Source organism: Cupressus sempervirens, chromosome 4 (genome assembly GCF_028749045.1).
Source record: "Cupressus sempervirens isolate cs-2001-9-10 chromosome 4, ASM2874904v1, whole genome shotgun sequence".
In the NCBI taxonomy this organism is placed as follows: Eukaryota; Viridiplantae; Streptophyta; class Pinopsida; order Cupressales; family Cupressaceae; genus Cupressus; species Cupressus sempervirens.
Window position 1 is genome coordinate 782,694,645 of NC_143121.1, and position 18,797 is coordinate 782,713,441.

The 18,797-nt window shown below is 37.1% G+C and overlaps 1 protein-coding gene across 10 annotated transcripts in view; it reads right to left on the reverse strand.

The window, feature by feature from the left end:
* The window catches only part of LOC149563737 (LRR receptor kinase SERK2-like), a 286,023-nt gene that overhangs the window by 194,167 nt on the left and 73,059 nt on the right, over nucleotides 1-18,797 (reverse strand). For 8 of the 10 annotated variants that reach the window (XM_089826867.1, XM_089826870.1, XM_089826869.1 and 5 more), the window contains 2 exons: nucleotides 18,546-18,684; nucleotides 18,296-18,367 (listed from right to left, as the gene is read on the reverse strand). The exons of 1 other annotated variant lie outside the window; for it this stretch is intronic. In XM_089826867.1, the coding sequence (XP_089682993.1) occupies nucleotides 18,296-18,367; nucleotides 18,546-18,684 (211 nt within the window). The remainder of the gene's footprint in view (nucleotides 1-18,295; nucleotides 18,368-18,545; nucleotides 18,685-18,797) is intronic. One more of the 10 variants, XM_089826866.1, reaches the window with a different exon arrangement.

Sequence of the window (18,797 nt, forward strand, 5' to 3'; positions counted from 1 at the left end):
GCATTCACAAACCAAAGATAAGACGATTTGTAGACAAATTAGGTGATTTGTTTTGCTGAAAAACCCTAGCCGAGTGTATTACTAGTGCGATTTTTGCTGGTTGTAATTCTTCAAGATTCGAACTAGAAAGTCTACCAAAAATGGAAACCCTAGCCGGGTTTATGTGAAAAAAATATTTGAAATAATTTCAAAAAAAAATTAACAAATAATTTCAAAAAAATATATAAATTTTTTGAAAAAAATTGAAGTATTGCCTCTGATACCATATTACGAAGTAATTGGTAAATGCTTGCTTGTTATTAACAGAGGCCGAAAGGTCAATATATACAAAAGAATAAAACGATACTTCCTTAGGAAATGATCATAAAGAATAAAAACATTCTATTCTAACTAAGAAAGCTAAAAAAGCTAAAGCTAACTAGATATTTACAATAGATTACCATTAACTAATAATAGACGATTATCTATTATCGTAACTGTTAAGGCCTGAAATTTGCACCCAACCAGATTTAATGAAAAGAACTGAAAATTTCAAGTAACATTGAACCACTCATAGGCAGTGAGATTTTCCTATGAGACTGAGTGGATCTTTGGGTTATAGGCCGGCTCCTTGGGATAATCACCTAAGCTCTTGTAACTAAAATGAACTGAACTTGATAGGAAAAGGGAGAACGATGCAGAGAAAAAACCTAAAACTGAATCTAGCTAATAGGTGATACACCAAAACTCATGAATACTAAAGATATGACTATTAACAAAACAATGAAATTCTCCTTGTTGATCAACACTTAGATCCTATACTGGTTTGCATTAATATTTCATAATAAGGTCCTGATGATGAGAGTTAAGGAAAATGAACACATTCACATAACAATCCCAAAATGGAAGACACAAATCATAACCTGCAAACAAAAGTACAAACTGCAACTACGTGATAAGCGAGACAAAATGATAAGGAATCTTAAAAATTCACCTAACACTTTATCAAACAAATATTATTCACACACAATAACAGAAAGGATTAAGGCTGGATTTCAAGTCAGAAACTATCACTAAATGACTTAGTACATATATCAAGTATCCCCAAAAATGAATTACAAAATATGTAGAAAATGCGAAGGACACAAAATTGTCACGAAAATCTCCTCTGCATAATCAGAACTCTCCTTTTACAATAATAGTCCAAAAGACTAACAATCCTTTTGGGTCGAATCCATGAAAGAAGGCTCCAAAAAAGGAGTCAGTACTCATCAAAAATGATGATTCGCTGCCTCATAACCCCACTAAATCATAATAACATCAATGACTCACTCAGAATTCCCCAAAAACACTAACTGATCATAAAGACACTTAAATTGCCTAGTCAAAGTCTAGATTCAACCTACAACTACCTCCTAGAAAAACTCTTCATGACTTTAATTGATAATACTAAGTCTTTGAATATAGCATGCTTCATATCTCCTAAGACTAAGTATTTCAATACGTCATATTGACCCATTCATCAACAGTATTCAAACTACTCTTATTTGCATTTTTTTTAAATAAACAAAAAATTAAATGATTTATAACATATCATTTAATATTTTATTTTACAATGTGATATTTGCAAATGAAAGTACTTAAAAATAATCCCTAACCTCTAATTCCCCTAAAATTCTCTTCCCCCCACGACATAAATAAAAAAGGAAATGAAAAAGAAAATCCACAAAAAGGCATTGGACCTCAAAAATGCATACAAAGGAATTAAGGATTCTCTTAATACATTTTTCCCAACCCTAACATTATTCAGTCTCATTCTGCCATGAGAATTCTAGAGAGTTTGAGGATGAAGCTTAGGGTTTTTTGGCCTCTTATCACTCCATTTGCAATCGGTTCTGGAATGGTTCTCTGCATTTCGAGCACAGATGGAATGCGTGGTTTTCAGTTGTTCCCTTGTTATGTCACTGCTGTAGCTGGAATTTGAAGTCGCGATGATATAGCCTTCCTTTTTTCATCCTACCATTTTGCTGGATCTTCCCACGTAGAGGTAATGAGTTTCTTAACTTCACTTGCTTATTCATCTTCTCCTTGCTTCTTTCACTTATGTTGTAGCCGTGATCTCCTAGAGTGATATTTGTTTATAGTATGGGGTAAATAGTTTAATGCATGCAGACAACAGACAAGAATATTTAACACAGTAGTACTCCTTTTATTATTCGCATATATGCCGAAGAGATTACATAGTGCTTACAATGATGATTACAACCATGATCCAAAGTTGTACATATACCATTCCGAAAAACCTTCCCGAAGGGTTCCGTTGGCTACATAACAATTACCGACTACATGCTAATCTACCCGTCGGTTATTTTGTAATTTCACCGACAACAATATTCTATGTTTTGGAAACATGAATATGGAAGTCTCTTTCTAGGGTTTTGCTCATTGTTGCTATTGTCATTTTTTTCGCTTACATATTTCTAGTGTTTTGGCAAATCTGGGCGTTGAGGGTATTCTAGGGTTTGCATATTGAAATATGACATATTTTTGGCTTGGAATCTTACTGTCGTGGCTGCACATCTGCTGGGTATCTTTCCTCCCTTTCCAACCTTTCATTCCAGCTGTGACTATCACTTGCTTCCTGCTATAAGGTGAAATTTTGCTACAATTTCTAAGCACTTTTCAGGATATTGAGGCCAATATCACTGATTAATTCCTATTTTCTGCATTTCATAGTCGAATCTGGAGGTATACTGAGTTTTTGGCATTTATAGATGACTCCCATAGCACATTTATTCATTTTTTGCCTCCTTCATCCGTGCTGCTTGGCTTTCTGGTTTTTGAAAGCAAGGAATCATGCCGTGACTTGAACGGTTGTTTGCTCTATTTAGAACTTGGTGCTGTCTAATTTGAAAATAACATGATTCCGAGTATTTTTCATGCCTTGGAATAAATAGACTTTTTTTTTTTAAGCTTGGAATCATTTAATCTTGAACTTATGACAGCCCTTTTCCATTAGCTGACTTCTCTTTTCTATTATGTTGCAAACTGCACTGATTTCCATTATGCTGGGAATTTCAATTCATTATTTTCTTGCTGCACATTCTGCTTAATTTGTAATTTTGAGACTTGTGATTGTGGATCATATGCCTCACTCTTGGCTCTGGTATCATGCACAACTTCATGTACTGGCAACGTGTCCTTGGACCTTGTTCCGATTGTGTTTCAAATCCTTTTTGTTCTCCAACTTTGATATTAAAAAGATCTACACTGGACAACTGAGATGGAAAATCATCTATGGGTATCCTTTCCTTGCTGATATATGTTTTTCTTTTGTTTCCATTTACACATTATTGTTTTCTATGTGCTTTGTTCTGGCTTCATCATTGCAAAGTTCCTTAATTCTGTATTGACCTCTATCTTTTTAAGGTTGGCTTATTACTTCTTTTTTTCATTTGTGAACAGAGATATATTGTTGGAATATCTGATTGTTTCTTTAGCATGTTTTGAGCTTTGAGTTTCTACCTCATGATTCACTTCTATATCTCCTCGTTAGAAATTTCTTACATCAACTTGGAATCACCTCCTCCAGTGGCCCTCCTTAGTTCTCTTGATTTACATTCTCAGCTTGCTGTTGACTGTCACTAAAACGATTTCAAATAGCAAAAAGGTTGTAAAAAGGTATCCTTGAATGTTTAATTGATCATTGCTGCTGCATATGCTTTATTTTCTAGCAAATTAATACTCCCATCTTGTTCCGCTTAGAGTTATGGGGTTTTGACACTAAGATGAAGCCATTCATGTAAATTCTGGGCAGTTTTTTGGTATTCAAACCTTCCTTTTGTCTTCAAAATGCTCATTAATTTACTCCTATGCTGCAGTTGTTCTCTTATCCTCAGAATGCACAAGATTCATATTTGATTTATATTTTGAAGTTGTACATTTCTGAACTGAAATGTAAAGCTTTTGCTTCTTGTGATGTTTGTCTTTTTGTCAATACCAAAATGCATTCCATTGCTAAACTCTTACTGTTATCACAATTGCTTGTAGTACTAAAGTAAAAGGTTTCAAAATTGTTAGTAATGTCCCTTTGATACTTTTGTTCTTCTGTTTTACTTTGTCTCGATCAGCTTCATAGGTCCTATTTCTAACGGGTACGCTGGGCTCAATAACCCTCGTGGGAGCCTACTGTTATATCCGCGTACCCGCTAGAAATAGGACACTGCATAGTAAATAAACATGTTAGTAGTAAAGCATTTCGGTGTGATTGTTTTCCTTCTTGCTGATATATTTATTTATTTTGTGAAAATGAATGTCATGATAGGAAAGTGATTGAGATAAATGAGATGCTTTGCATTGGTTAGATCCAATGACTCTCTTATGAATGTAGGGTTTGGATGTGTGGATGGAACACGGCTCAAGGCAGCGGATGGGTGGAAGCGAATGGATGGAAACCAACCAGTCATTACAAGCAATGACTGGTGTCCATGACTTCTACTCTTTCTTTTCTTTAGATGTCATTTACTTTTGCAGAGTAGGAATGCATATCAGCAGTCTAGGGACTACTCTCATGGTCACTTGTGTGAGCAAATTTACTTTCAGCATTCTCAGCATTATTACAGTTCTTTTTGTAAATATCAATTGTATATTCAGAATGAATATTAGAAGGACATTTATTATTCTTTTGGCACATAATGCAATATGCATGAACTGAATTAAAACATAAAAATGCTTATGTAATTGTATGAAACCTTTGCAATCAAAACTAAATTTCAGCATGTGTAGAAATTTAGTAACAGTAATATTGCACATATATTGCAGATCTAAATGCTGATTGCTTTCTAAATGCCAAACTTCAATAAATATTCTTGCAAAGAACTCCAAAACATCTAACAATGAAGATGTTAATGTTTTTGTATTACACCGATTACAAATAAGAAAATATGCATCTGTATCAATAAGACATTAGGGAAACACCTTCTATGATGTTCAATGATATTCTAATCCCTTCTGACAACTTTTTGATATAAGATTCTGATATAAATCAGATTACAAAACTTCCACAAATGATTTCTAAATCCCTACAAATGTCCTAAGATATTCAGATCTAACCTCAATGCAATGCAAAATGTAAATGGATAGGAACCTAGAAATCACTCAAGAAAGTTGGATTTTACTGTAGCAATGGCGGCACAGAAACAAATCACTATAGCCATATCCAACTTATTCCTTCAATCGTACTCCACAATTTGGCCATAGGCCACAAATTTGGCATAATGAAAAGACCGATTTGTCTTCTCCAACAGCTACAACCCCTTGAAGGATCTTTCACCAATATGCTCCAATAGAACACTTGTATGATGTCCTTCCAATACCAAATTCAATATGTATTTCACCAGCTCAAATGGTAGCACACAAAAGAACTCCATTCTCTAGTGGAAAATGTTGAAACCCTTGGCTCCACAAAACTCATCAAATGTAATGACAATAATCGGGTGATAAGAAAAGAGCCTCTCATGCCCCCTTTATCCTTTCCTTGTGGGAGCTCACTTACTTTTCTCCCCAATGTGGGATAAAAGATATTCTAATATTTTCACTTTATTATAATATGGAAGTATAATATTTTCACTTTATTATAATATTATAATATGAAATTATGCCCCATCATAAAGTGTCAATCTCCAATACTGTAATAACCCCAACAAGTTATAATTGCTTCAATCACAAAAAATCTTTATACTTCAGTTGTTTGACATTTCGTCAAACACTTTGCAAGCATGGGCCATCTGACTGATATAACTTTTCAGATTGCTGCAGTGGTTCATGTTTGGATTTGCCTCAAAGAGAATGCTTACAAAATTGTCTAAGCAATGACCTAACATAAATATGCAACTAATTTTGGCAATAGTGAATGCATAAATGAGTTCTAATCATGAAAATGATCACCTACAGCCAACTGGTATTTTAACAAATAGTTGGTATGCAAACTAACTGGCTGATAAGAAATGATATATTAATGCTCAAAGACAACTATTAATGACCAGCAATTGTGTCTCCTTGATTGAGAATGAGTATCCAATACAATATTCATACTAAGTTAGCCAAGACTCTTGGCATTTACAAAGATATCAAAATATGATGATGGCTGGTAAAGTAATATGCACCTCCAGCTGCCAATGAAAACTGATGCAATACTAAATATCTATCTTCAATACTCCCCTACAGCAGTACGCTAATCACATGCATGATTAAATACAACTAAAGCCATGGATTGCTAATACCATTGTGAGAAATGCAACAATGAATGATGTATCTATTAATGAATGATAGGTCTGATATGAAATGTCAGTTACAACAGCACTCTATAGTGAAAGGCAACTATGAAAATACACATCACACCTGGTATATGAAGTCGCCTTAGAGAATAGATGAATTGCAATACCACTGAATAGGAAATAACCTCCTCAAGTGCCCAAGTCGTGCCTCTCTAGCTACCGCCCCTATTTGGAGAAGATAATTTTTAATAAATTATTGGCTGCCTCCAAGTGCCAACACAAGCACCTAAAATGATCCCCACTTCTTTGTGAACCAAGTGCCACTTTTAGAGCATGAAGTCGATGGCTCTAGGAACCTCTATGACCAAAAACGTTGTATCCTTGTCTGCAGCAACTGAGACTGAAATTTAATAACAGGGGTACCAAAATGCCTCCAAATGCACTTTCCAATTACCACAAACCAACACAAGGCTTCCACAAATGGTGTACCCCAATGAAAGAAGAGAATCGATGCACATAAGGGCTTCAATGTATGAAATCGTTGGACTCAATAAACTGCCATGAGAATCTAGATGGACTGAAATCTGAATCTAAGTATTCACAATGCAAATCAACCTCCAAGAATGAAGATTTCGATTACAAATTGTCTCTAGCAATGCTCCGAATCAAACCATACAAAAATTTGGCCAAAGGCTGCTAAGTGTCACCAATGAAGCTCCAATAGAAAGTCTAAAGTAATATTCTCCCAGCTACAATAATTGAAGTGATATTTCACAGCCTCAAAATTGCGTACCAATTGAGAGTTTTCGTTCCCAATGGCCAAAGACAACTGCGGAAACCCTAGGCTCCACAACCATCAACAACAAACAACAACAACAACAAATCTGAATGATTAGAATGAAACCCGGGGTGCCTATTTATTCTTTTTTTCTCCACTTTCTCCAAAAGCTTCTAGAACATTATTTTATTTTATCTATTAAGTGACTTTATTAAATATTTTATAAATCAAGTCACTTTATTAAGTTAATTAAATATAAAGTTACCTTTTAATATTTATTTATTTGATAACTTCATAAATAATTAACTTTAATACCACTTATTTATTTAATTAAAATAATTAATTAGTCATCCTCATAAAATATTCATTATTTTGGATAACCTAATTAATTAAATTAATTAAATCAAATTGCCTCCAAAATAGGGACATGACAGTCCGCTCTTCCTGAAATTGCTTGTCCCCAAGCAATGGCTGAACAATAAACCAATCAATCCGCTTGGATCCCAAATGTCCTCATGAACTATACTTCTGTCAATTAACATAGGCTCCTATAATATCCTCTGCACTATAACCAAGAGGAATCCATAATCAAACTGACAATTACAACTCAACCAAACTCCAAAATCACAACTACCACAGTCAGAAACCCACGAGACACAAACTCTTAGAAAATCAAAACCCAAGTAAAGTGGACAAATCAAACTGCCAACACAGGAAATACCATCAACGCATCCCACTGGCCTATACGGAATGTACAATCCAACTCTACAACAATGGTGAACGCTCCCGAATGAAACTGTACCAAGTATGGAGAATCCACACACTGTACAACTCCTGCAGTCAACACAACTCTGCAAATCACCGGCCATTGTCTCATAACCATAACTCCCATGCACCGCTAATGGTGAAAAGACATCACAAGATAAATAGCAAGAAATGGAACCCAAACCAAAGTTGTCTGCCATCAACTCCTCAAAACAAGGATCAAATGCTAACTGATGTACATACCCTGCAGTATAATGCTGATAAAAAGAACCAACCTCAGTCAACAGCTCACCATGAACAAGTGATACAACCCACTATGACTGATCACCAGCTAAGTCAGGAGATGTCATAGCCAAAGGAGTAGAATCAATAACAACAACCGCTGAAGCATTACTCCCAAACTCCTGTTCTAAGTCATGTATTATCAAGCTGTCAACCGCAGAACCTATCACCATGTCATGCCCATCACAACTCTCATCCCGAGGCGTCAAATCGTCCCATAACTGATGACGAACACTAGGAACCAAAGTACATCTTTGTATCATCATCTCATCAATATGGTCATCAAAGGTAAATTGATGAGCATACCTCACAATGTAATGCCGATAGAATGCGCCAATCTCAGTCAGTGGCTCAGACTGCAATCTAGATGAAACTAACTGCAATCGATCATTAACCATGTTGGAACTGACTACTAACTTCGAAGACATCACCAATGGAGTAGTATTACTAGCAGGAACCATGCCAACTGTCGGCTCACCAACATCACACATGATCTTTGATAGAACATCTCTAGTCTCCGTACCATCAGTACTAGAGGCCACTGCCATGTCAGGCATACAACAATTTGCTGTAGCACCCAACTCAACTGAACCTGACTCTAGTGGGAACGAACCTAATATGCCAATGTTAGTATCAAGGATGGATGCATCCCCATCTCCACTGTCTCTAATAATTTCGACCATGGACATCCTCGGATCACCAGACATCACAGCTTGTGACTGCACAGAATCTGGTAAACATTGCAGTCATTGTAACTCCATGGTCACCTTAGCCAAATGAAACTGTGACTCCTCGAAAGCCAACTGTGTACTCTCAAGAACCTCAGAAGTCACCTCAAGCTGCTGAGTAAGCTCACTCACCTCATCTTCCTTGGCCAATAAGGCATCGTATGTTGTACTCCCCCACTCCATAAGATAATCTCTGTCGGCTACCAACTGCATATAATTCTGTCTCAGAATCCAAATAGCCTCCCATAAAGAGTGGATCTATGTCAAGGAAAGATAATTGCCTCCCTGCTCATCACTAGTAGGAGAACCCCATTCATAAACTGCTAACAACTGACGAGCAACATCGAAATGCTGGCAAGCGATAGCAATGTCTCGTTCACTAACTCTCAACTGACTAGACACATGATGGCACTGGCTAGACTGTCTCCTACAAACCTCCTCTAACGCACTGTCTAAAGGAGTATCCTCGAAGTTACTGGTCTCTAGAGTATTACCATCCATATCCTACGAATCAACTCCAAAGCTCATATCAACATACGGAGTATCAAAGTCTGTAGCACTGCTGTCCAACTCCTCTATACCAAAAGAAACTGCCAAGGAAACTAAGTCTTCAAAACTAACCACTACATCCTCCCGGATGTCATCAATGCCAACATGATCCTGGGACTCATCTGTACACACTACCAAATATGAAAGATCATCAACACATTCCAGCAAGAATGGTCGACTGGATATATGAACAAAGCCCAACACCGGCATATAAAAAAAAATACCAACATTGGACGAGCTACTAGCACAAGAAAAGACAACACTGTGTAATCTGCTAATCAAATCCATGATAGCACCCAAACAACCACTGCTACCAAAAAGTGTTAAAGATCTCCAGTCAACTGAATCCCAAACACCAATGAAACAATCTCGAGTCCATATCCGTAAACTAGAATCAGTTGGTAACTCAAGCAAACTCCTCACCTGAGTAATATGACCAATACCAACTAACTCCACATACCTGTCTGACATTGTCCCTGTATCTTGGATGTGAATGCAAGATGAACTCACAACATTATCAACGAACACATATGATTTACATGCCGCAGAAAGCTGAGTATCAAGAGTGCAAGATGAAACTAAACTCAACTCCATGCCATGCTTATCCCCATGTCTCTCCCAGTCCTGTAATGCCAATGGAGTATTCACCAAAGAAGCTCGAGTGTCCTCAAGCTCGCGAGAAAGCCTGTCAACTTCCTCCTCCTTCCTCCTCAAGGCATCTGAATAGTCTCCGACAAGGCTAAGAAGATGGTCACGATCTGATAGAAGATGTAAATAATTCAACTTCATCGTTCCCATTCCTTCCCTACTCACCTGTAAGTCAACACAAGAAGACTTTGCCTGAACTCCCTTATGTCTACCCTGTAACTAAATCATCCAGATGTGATCCTCTATCATATCCCGCATCCTGTCATGATGAGATAATGAAGTCACAATACTGTCTTCGCTCACCTTGAGCTGGCTGGACAAATCATGTGAAGTACTACCAGCCTCAACCTCATGTGATGAAGCATCTAACTGTGCCTGGTACTCTCTCTCAGTAAAGTCATGAATGTCAATGTCTTCTCATCTCTACCAAGTATCTCACCATCATGCACAACAACATCCTCATAATCATCATCTGAACCCACTACGCTGTAGTCACTACTTGTTGGAACCAAACCATCCTGAGTACCGAAGACATCACCCTTTGGAAACCTGTATACAACTGTCTGAACTTGAGTATCAAGTTGACAATTACTATCCATCAGCGTAATATCCTTCACCACTTCTTCCTGTGGCTGAACTGAAACCTCTGCCTGGTTGCAAGCTTGTTTCTCGAACTCCTCATTAAGGTTCCTGGTAACATCCCTCACTATATCAGTTGGTGCTTTGCGAGAAGATCTGCCAAATAGAAATCCAGTCAACTTATCCACCTTAGCTGGGTTGGATAGCATGTCATTCATTATATGGTGGTGCTTAACCAACAGTTCAGACATGTTATGGCTTATTTTCCTAAGTTCATCTCGAATGTCTAAATAACCATCCTTTCTACTATTCCGAATCTGGATACTGTGTCTATCAATTGTCCAAGATCGTGCCCTCTGAGACTCTATACTATACCTGTCCATTCTAGATGAAGTAGAGTGCTGATCACTCATGTAATTTGGTTCTCACCCAACAGGATGGCAAGAAAACCGCTCTAATACCACTGTAATAACCCCAACAGGTTATAACTGCTTCAATCACAAAAAATCTTTATACTTCAGTTGTTTGACATTTCGTCAAACACTTTGCAAGCATCGGTCATCTGACTGATATAACTTTTCAGATTGCTGCGATGGTTCATGTTTGGATTTGCCTCAAAGAGAATGCTTACAAAATTGTCTAAGCAATGACCTAACATAAATATGCAACTAATTTTGGTAATAGTGAATGCATAAATGAGTTCTAATCATGAAAATGATCACCTACAGCCAACTGGTATTTTAACAAACAGTTGGTATGCAAACTAACTGGCTGATAAGAAATGATATATTAATGCTCAAAGACAACTATTAATGACCAGCAATTGTATCTCCTTGATTGAGAATGAGTATCCAATACAATATTCATACTAAGTTAGCCAAGACTCTTGGCATTTACAAAGATATCAAAATATGATAATGGCTAGTAAAGTAATATGCACCTCCAGCTGCCAATGAAAACTGATGCAATACTAAATATCTATCTTCAATACTCCCCTACAGCAGTACGCTAATCACATGCACGATTAAATACAATTAAAGCCATAGATTGCTAATACCATTGTGAGAAATGCAACAATGAATGATGTATCTATTAATGAATGATAGGTCTGATATGAAATGTCAGTTACAACAGCACTCTATAGTGAAAGGCAACTATGAAAATACACATCACACCTGGTATATGAAGTCACCTTAGAGAATAGATGAATTGCAATACCACTGAACAGGAAATAACCTCCTCAAGTGCCCAAGTCGTGCCTCTCTAGCTGACGCCCCTGTTTGGAGAAGATAATTTTTAATAAATTATTGGTTGCCTCCAAGTGCCAACACAAGCACCTAAAATGATCCCCACTTCTTTGTGAACCAAGCGCCACTTTTAGAGCATGAAGTCAATGGCTCTAGGAACCTCTATGAACAAAAACGTGGTATTCTTGTCTGCAACAATTGAGACTGAAATCTGATAACAAGGGTACCGAAATGCCTCCAAATGCACTTTCCAATTACCACAGACCAACACAAGGCTTCCACAAATGGTGTACCCCAATGAAAGAAGAGAATCGATGCACATAAGGGCTTCAATGTATGAAATCGTTGGACTCAATACACTGCCATGAGAATCTAGATGGACTGAAATCTGAATCTGAGTATGCACAATGCAAATCAACCTCCAAGAATGAAGATTTCGATTACAAATTGTCTCCAACAATGCTCCAAATCAAACCATACAAAAACTTGGCCAAAGGCCGCTAAGTGTCACCAATGAAGCTTCAATAGAAAGTCTGAAGTAACTTTCTCCCAGCTGCAATAATTGAAGTGATATTTCACAGCCTCAAAATTGTGTACCAATTGAGAGTTTTCGTTCCCAATGGCCAAAGACAACTGCGGAAACCCTAGGCTCCACAACCATCAACAACAAACAGCAACAACAACAAATTTGGATGATTAGAATGAAGCCCGGGGTGCCTATTTATTCTTTTTTTCTCCACTTTCTCCAGAGGCTTCTAGAACATTATTTTATTTTATCTATTAAGTGACTTTATAAAATATTTTATAATTCAAGTCACTTTATTTAATTTATTAATTATAAAGTTACCTTTTAATATTTATTTATTTGATAACATTATAAATAATTAACTTAATACCACTTATTTATTTAATTAAAATAATTAATTAGTCATCCTCATAAAATATTCATTATTTTGGATAACATAATTAATTAAATTAATTAAATCAAATTGCCTCCAAAATGGGGACATGACAAATACAACCCTCTAACCACCATATTAGCCTACAAGGGTCACATAATAGGCTAATCTCAATTAGCGAGAGATGTCAACTGGAAGGGGATGTCACATCACCTGAGTAGAGTTGGGCACAGTTTACGCCATCTACGGACGCAACTATTTTGTCTATAGCAGCAGTTGGTGATGATCAAGATTCCAATGCAGCATATATTGTGGGGAGAGCATCTAGCTTCATAGTCGATCAACAGGTACAGGATACATATCGGGTGCAGAGGTTGCCTGTGCCTAAGTTCGATTGTTGGCAAGGTAGTTGGGTGGATACAATGAAGGGAAGTATGCTGAGATTTCCTTTGGAGTTATATTCTGGTGATGCCCTAACTTTTACATCATCAGCCCAGCTACTGTCGTCGGTAAATACTGAGTAGCCGACGGGTTGATGTCGTCGGTAATTGTTATGTAGCCGACGGGCCCCTTCGGAAAGGTTCTTCAGGAAAGTATATGTACACCATCCGAGATCATTGTAATCATCATTGTAACCACTATGTAATCTCTTCGGCATGTATGCGAATAATAAAAGGAGTACTACTGTGTTATATGTTCTTGTCTATTGTCTGTATGCATTAAACTATTTACCCCATATGGTAAGAAATATTAAGTCATACGGCCAATCAAGTAAATAGGTTGGCAATTGGCTAGTCCAGAGGAGCAATTAGGGCCGTACGGACGCTGGGAAGGAGAAAAATTTGCCTAGGGATAACTGGCCTAAGTAAGCAGAAGAACAAATGGAGTCTGCAGGAAAGAGAAAGTGGAAGAAAAACTTAGAGGAAGAATCTACAACTAAAAAAAGAAAAAAACGACAAATAAAAAATGTTCAAAATGAATAACGCATGATGCCCAAGGGAAGGGAAAGACATAAACAGATAGTAAAACATAAGCAGTTGCCAAAAAGAGTGTGGGATCAGAAGAAAATCATAAAAATGGTGTGTTCCATGGACAAATCAAAACAGTTCACAATGAATAATGTATAGTACCGAAGGGAAAGATATAAACAGGTAATGAAGAAAACATAAGAGGTTGGCAGAAAGAGTATGGCATCAGAAGAAAATCACAAAAATGGTGTGTTCCATGGACTACTCTGCCCCAAGACCCTATGGGTGCAATTATCAGTCGTGGAAAGTGTGACCAGTTGATGAGACCTAGAGCTAGTACAGGCATGGAGTGTCTGTGTACCAGAGGTGGAGAGAACAACAGAGCAAGCCTTTCAAAAGGGGTGATACGCTTTGAGGCACTTGGAGTAGGTGTTGGACGTGAGGCTATCTTGGTGGATGCATAGAGAGCTCGGGAGGAGCTAATCATCCAATTGAAGGCAGTACAATGACACTTGGCTCAAGGTACCCAGGAGTTGGAAGCAGAGAAAGCAGCATGGGTGGCTATCAAGGTTAACTTGATTAAGAAGATAGTATTGCGTTAGCAAAGGCTACAGATGCAACGTGGTTTGGAGACCAGTTTGGTGCAGGCACGAGACGAATGTGAAAGTGGTGTGACGGAAACAGATCTATCTTTTTGTAGTTAGTCAGTTAATGTATTCTGTTTTGTTAATCTATCTCGGATATTTTGTAATTGTCGTCCAGAGACAACTTCTTCTTTTGGGGGGGATGATGCCGTCGGTAAATATTGAGTAGCCGACGGGTTGATGTCGTCAGTAATTTTTATGTAGCCGACAGGCCCCTTTGGGAAGGTTCTTCAGGAAAGTATATGTACACCATCCAAGATCATTGTAATCATCATTGTAAGCACTATGTAATCTCTTCGGCATGTATGCGAATAATAAAAGGAGTACTACTGTGTTATATGTTCTTGTCTATTGTTTGTATGCATTAAACTATTTACCCCATACTGTAAACAACTACTGACTACTATATTGTGGGTTGTGTTGATGGTCCTAATGATTTTATTGGCATACAGTTGGTTCAGTGATGACAGAAATGTCACGTGATTCTTCCGGGATCAGGGTGGTGGTTTCAATATATTGCCAGATTGCTTGAGGACAAGAAATCTTGGGGAGGGAGGATTGTAATGTTCCCAATTTTGGCGAGTCTTTGTGGTTGATTCAATTAGTTCATAATAGCGACCCTCATGAGTTGGCAATAAGATTTAAGGGTGAACTTACTATTTTTAGTAAGTCTATTTTGGGAAGTTTCCATATTTGGTAGTGCAATTGGTGATGTTGGCAGTTAATCATCACCTACATTGGATGGGGTTAATTAATGGACAGGTTCATATTTATTAATTAATTATCAAGTTTAATGTTATAAAATGATGTTTTGTTGTTGAAGCTTCTTAAGTGGAAGTTGTGTTTAGGAAACGAAGTGTCATTTGGGGATTATAAATATGAGCCCATTGTGAAGGAAAAAGCCATCCAATCGTCTAATTTTCTTTTGTTGTTTGGCTGAGAGGGTTTTCTGATATGTGAATTCTATTCTCTTGTTAAGGTATATGGGTTTGAATATGAGTTATTGAGTTTTCCATTTCTATATTTTTGTTGTTTTGGAAGAAATCTTTTGTGAGTGACTTGGTGTATCAAACCACTGCTGAGGTAAAGTAGTTTGTTTGATTTGTTTCCTGCATCTTGGTGTTCTCTCAAACTGTGCTAGCTGTGGCTGAGAGATGTATAGTATCTGAGAAATTAATGTGTAAAGATACCAATCGAGTTAAGGGTCTAACGTGATATTGGGATCAAATTCTGAAAATTGTTTGGGTCTTTCCAAACTGTGGCGTTTGTGTCTGGAAAGACATTCAACCTGGCTGGAGATTCAAATCATGAGCAACTGCGAGTTTGGGGAATTGATACTTCTCTGCTAGGTGTTCAATTGCCCTGCTGTTGGTTCACTGTTTCATTGCCTGAAGCATTGGCATGCGAGTTTCGGTATTTTTAAGGACTGTGATTTGGAGGAGAGAGCATAGTGTTTTGAGTGCTGTTTGCATTTGATTGGCATTCATTGGTCTGCAACGTGAGCATTTACCTTCCTAGCTTGAACACCAAGTTGCTGCATTTGGTGTCGAACGATTCAGTCATTCTGAGTGCCAAAATCTTGTTTTGGCGTTGTTACATTTGGCACATAACTTCAGCGATCTGATGCCTGGAGTTTCTGCTGTTAGATATCACTCCTCCTGCAGTCCTGGATGCCAGGACATTATTAATTTTGGGCTCGTGTATATTTCTTCTAAGGCATTGGATATCCTATTGTTGGCTGTTGCCTACACATCTATGTGGAACACCAGATTGCTCTCATCAGGACGGCATTACAGGTCAGTCAGCACGTTTGTTTCTTTGGCATTGTGGTCTTGCTGATAGCTGCCTAGGAATTGGTGGACTTTAGTGTAAATCGAAGGGAAAATATAAGTCAGCTGCATCTTAACTATCAGCTGAGAATTTATCAATCTCATCCTCATTTGTAAAAAACAGAGTTAGTATTAATGCAGCATCCAAATTTAACACATTAGATTTCCGTTGATTTTTATTTCAGAGCTATAACATTAATTGCAACTGATATCAGGTTTTCCAGTGCATGTTTATTTGCTAGAAAATCCAAACCACCAAGAAACAACACATTTATAGTATGACTGTTAAGTGTTTGACAGAATGCCTAATTATTGATTAGAAAAGGAAATTGATGTTTGTTAAGCTATAACCGGCTGAGGGTTATTACAGTGATATGTTGTTATTGTAAAATAATTGGTTACATTTCAGGACAGCGTAACATAAGTTCTACAAAGTAGAGAAGGATGGAAACAAGATCTTAGGTAATCTTGGAAATTCTATGAAAGAAACAAAGATATGGAAGAAGAAAGAAGGAAAGAAGTCCGAAAAACATATGATTATTCAGACTTCTTTACATGCTAAAAGGAAGAATCTATGGACAATCAACAGCAGTTGCTCTAATCACATGATTGGAAATAAGAGTAAGTTTATCAAACTTGTTGACTGCAATGGCATTTTAGTGAAATTTGGAGATAACTTACTTTATGTTTCCCCATGGGTACCTTGTAGGTATGCCTAGGTTCGATATGGGTCCATGGGCATGTGCCCATAGCACAACTGGTGCGACCTGGATGCACCCTATGCATGCCCAGTGCAAACCCATGAGACAACCTGGCTTTATGTTTCCCCATGGGTACCTTGTAGCCTAGGTTCGATATGGGTCCATGGGCATGTGCTCATAGCACACCTGGTGCAACCTAGATGCACCCTATGCATGCCCAATGCAAACCCATGAGACAACCTGGTTGGGGTGTGCAAGGTTGGAGGTGTACACCCTAAATCTTAGCATAAATGTACTGTTATTGTCTCTCCACATACATATCCTTTATTAATCTTCAATACTCACAAATGCCCCATAATCGATTTACTCCGTGATATTTATTCTCTTAATAATATCTATTCAGCAATACTCTTCCTCTTTGAATGGTCTTCATTTACATTCTATTCATTCTACCATTTCTCAACTTATTTCTGCCCTAAAACAGCAATAAATTTGCTTCCAAGTCTGCAATAAATCTGACTAAAGGTCTGCTCCAAGTCTCCTATAAGTCTTCACAAATCTGTTCAAACCTTTGTCCTAGATCTGCTCAATAATTATTCATAATTTGCTTCAGAATATCTCTATAAATCCTCTTGAACATTTCCTAAAAATCTACCTCCAATCACTTTCAAAAGCTGCTGTAGATTTTCTTTAAGGGTATGCTTGAATATTCTTAAAAGTCTGTTATTGTATACTCCAAGAATTTGTTATAATATGCTTCAAGGACCTCTTTTAGATTTGCTGCTGAACTCTAATATGTGTCTGCTCTAACTCTTCTATGAATAAGAAAGATATTCGGTAGTTGCTTGACATTTACCTCAAACCGTCTTCTCAAACCTTGCAAAATGTCTCTTCAACCAAGAGATGCAACCTTCCAACTAGAGCAGCCCAAACAGAATTAAAAATGTTTTTATTTTATATAAATTTCCTTTCAAGACATGTAAACCAAAAGTAAGAGGGATTGGCTCTTTTTGAAAATAATTTAAATGCAATTAAAATCCCACAATCTTGGGTCAGCCAGCATCAGCCCTCCCAAATAAGTGTAAATTTAATTATTCAAAGAAATTTAAAACCTCTAAGTTGGGCACCAATGGAGGGAGAATCACCCACAGACTTTCACTACGAGTGCAGCTCATGGGTCAGCCAGAAAGGAACAATGATTATTTTTGAAATTTAATTAGATCCTTGCTCAACAAAATATTGCTAATATGTCTAACCTATATTTTAGTCTTGCCATTTGACATGAATGACAATATTGCCAATAGTATTGTCTTGAAAATGACAAAGGAAAACATTTACAATTCTAAACTGAAATAGAGATCATAGTTAGTTAAAGAAACAAAAGCTAAATACCAAAAAAAAAGCGTCAAGGACAAATAACAAACAAGTAAGTCAAGAATTTCAAATCTCCAATTGAAGGTGAGATGGTCCCTGAAAATCCCATGTTCGCCAAAGTTCTGCATGACACTATCTATTTTTTAGTATTTTAAAAATTCATGTGATCTATTGCCTACTTCAATATGAGATTGAATTATTTAATATAGAAACCATACTTATCATTCACACCTTCAAATGACAAAATAATACAACATTTATATGTGTCAACGTATGTTCAGGCTTTAAACAAGAACTCACATAGAAACAACATGCTCATTAACATTGTCACATCTGATATAGGACCAAATGCCACAAGGACTAAATAAATTAGTATTCCAATCATCGAGCAAATTTTTGGGATCACTCAATGAGAGCTTGAATATATTTAGCATTTCACCTGGTTCACAGATAAATCAAGAGAACAGTATTAGTTACCATAATCTAATAAATATAAAGCAAGAAAAAACTTTTGAGATGCCAACTAACTTATAGGTTTTCTAATTGAGAAAC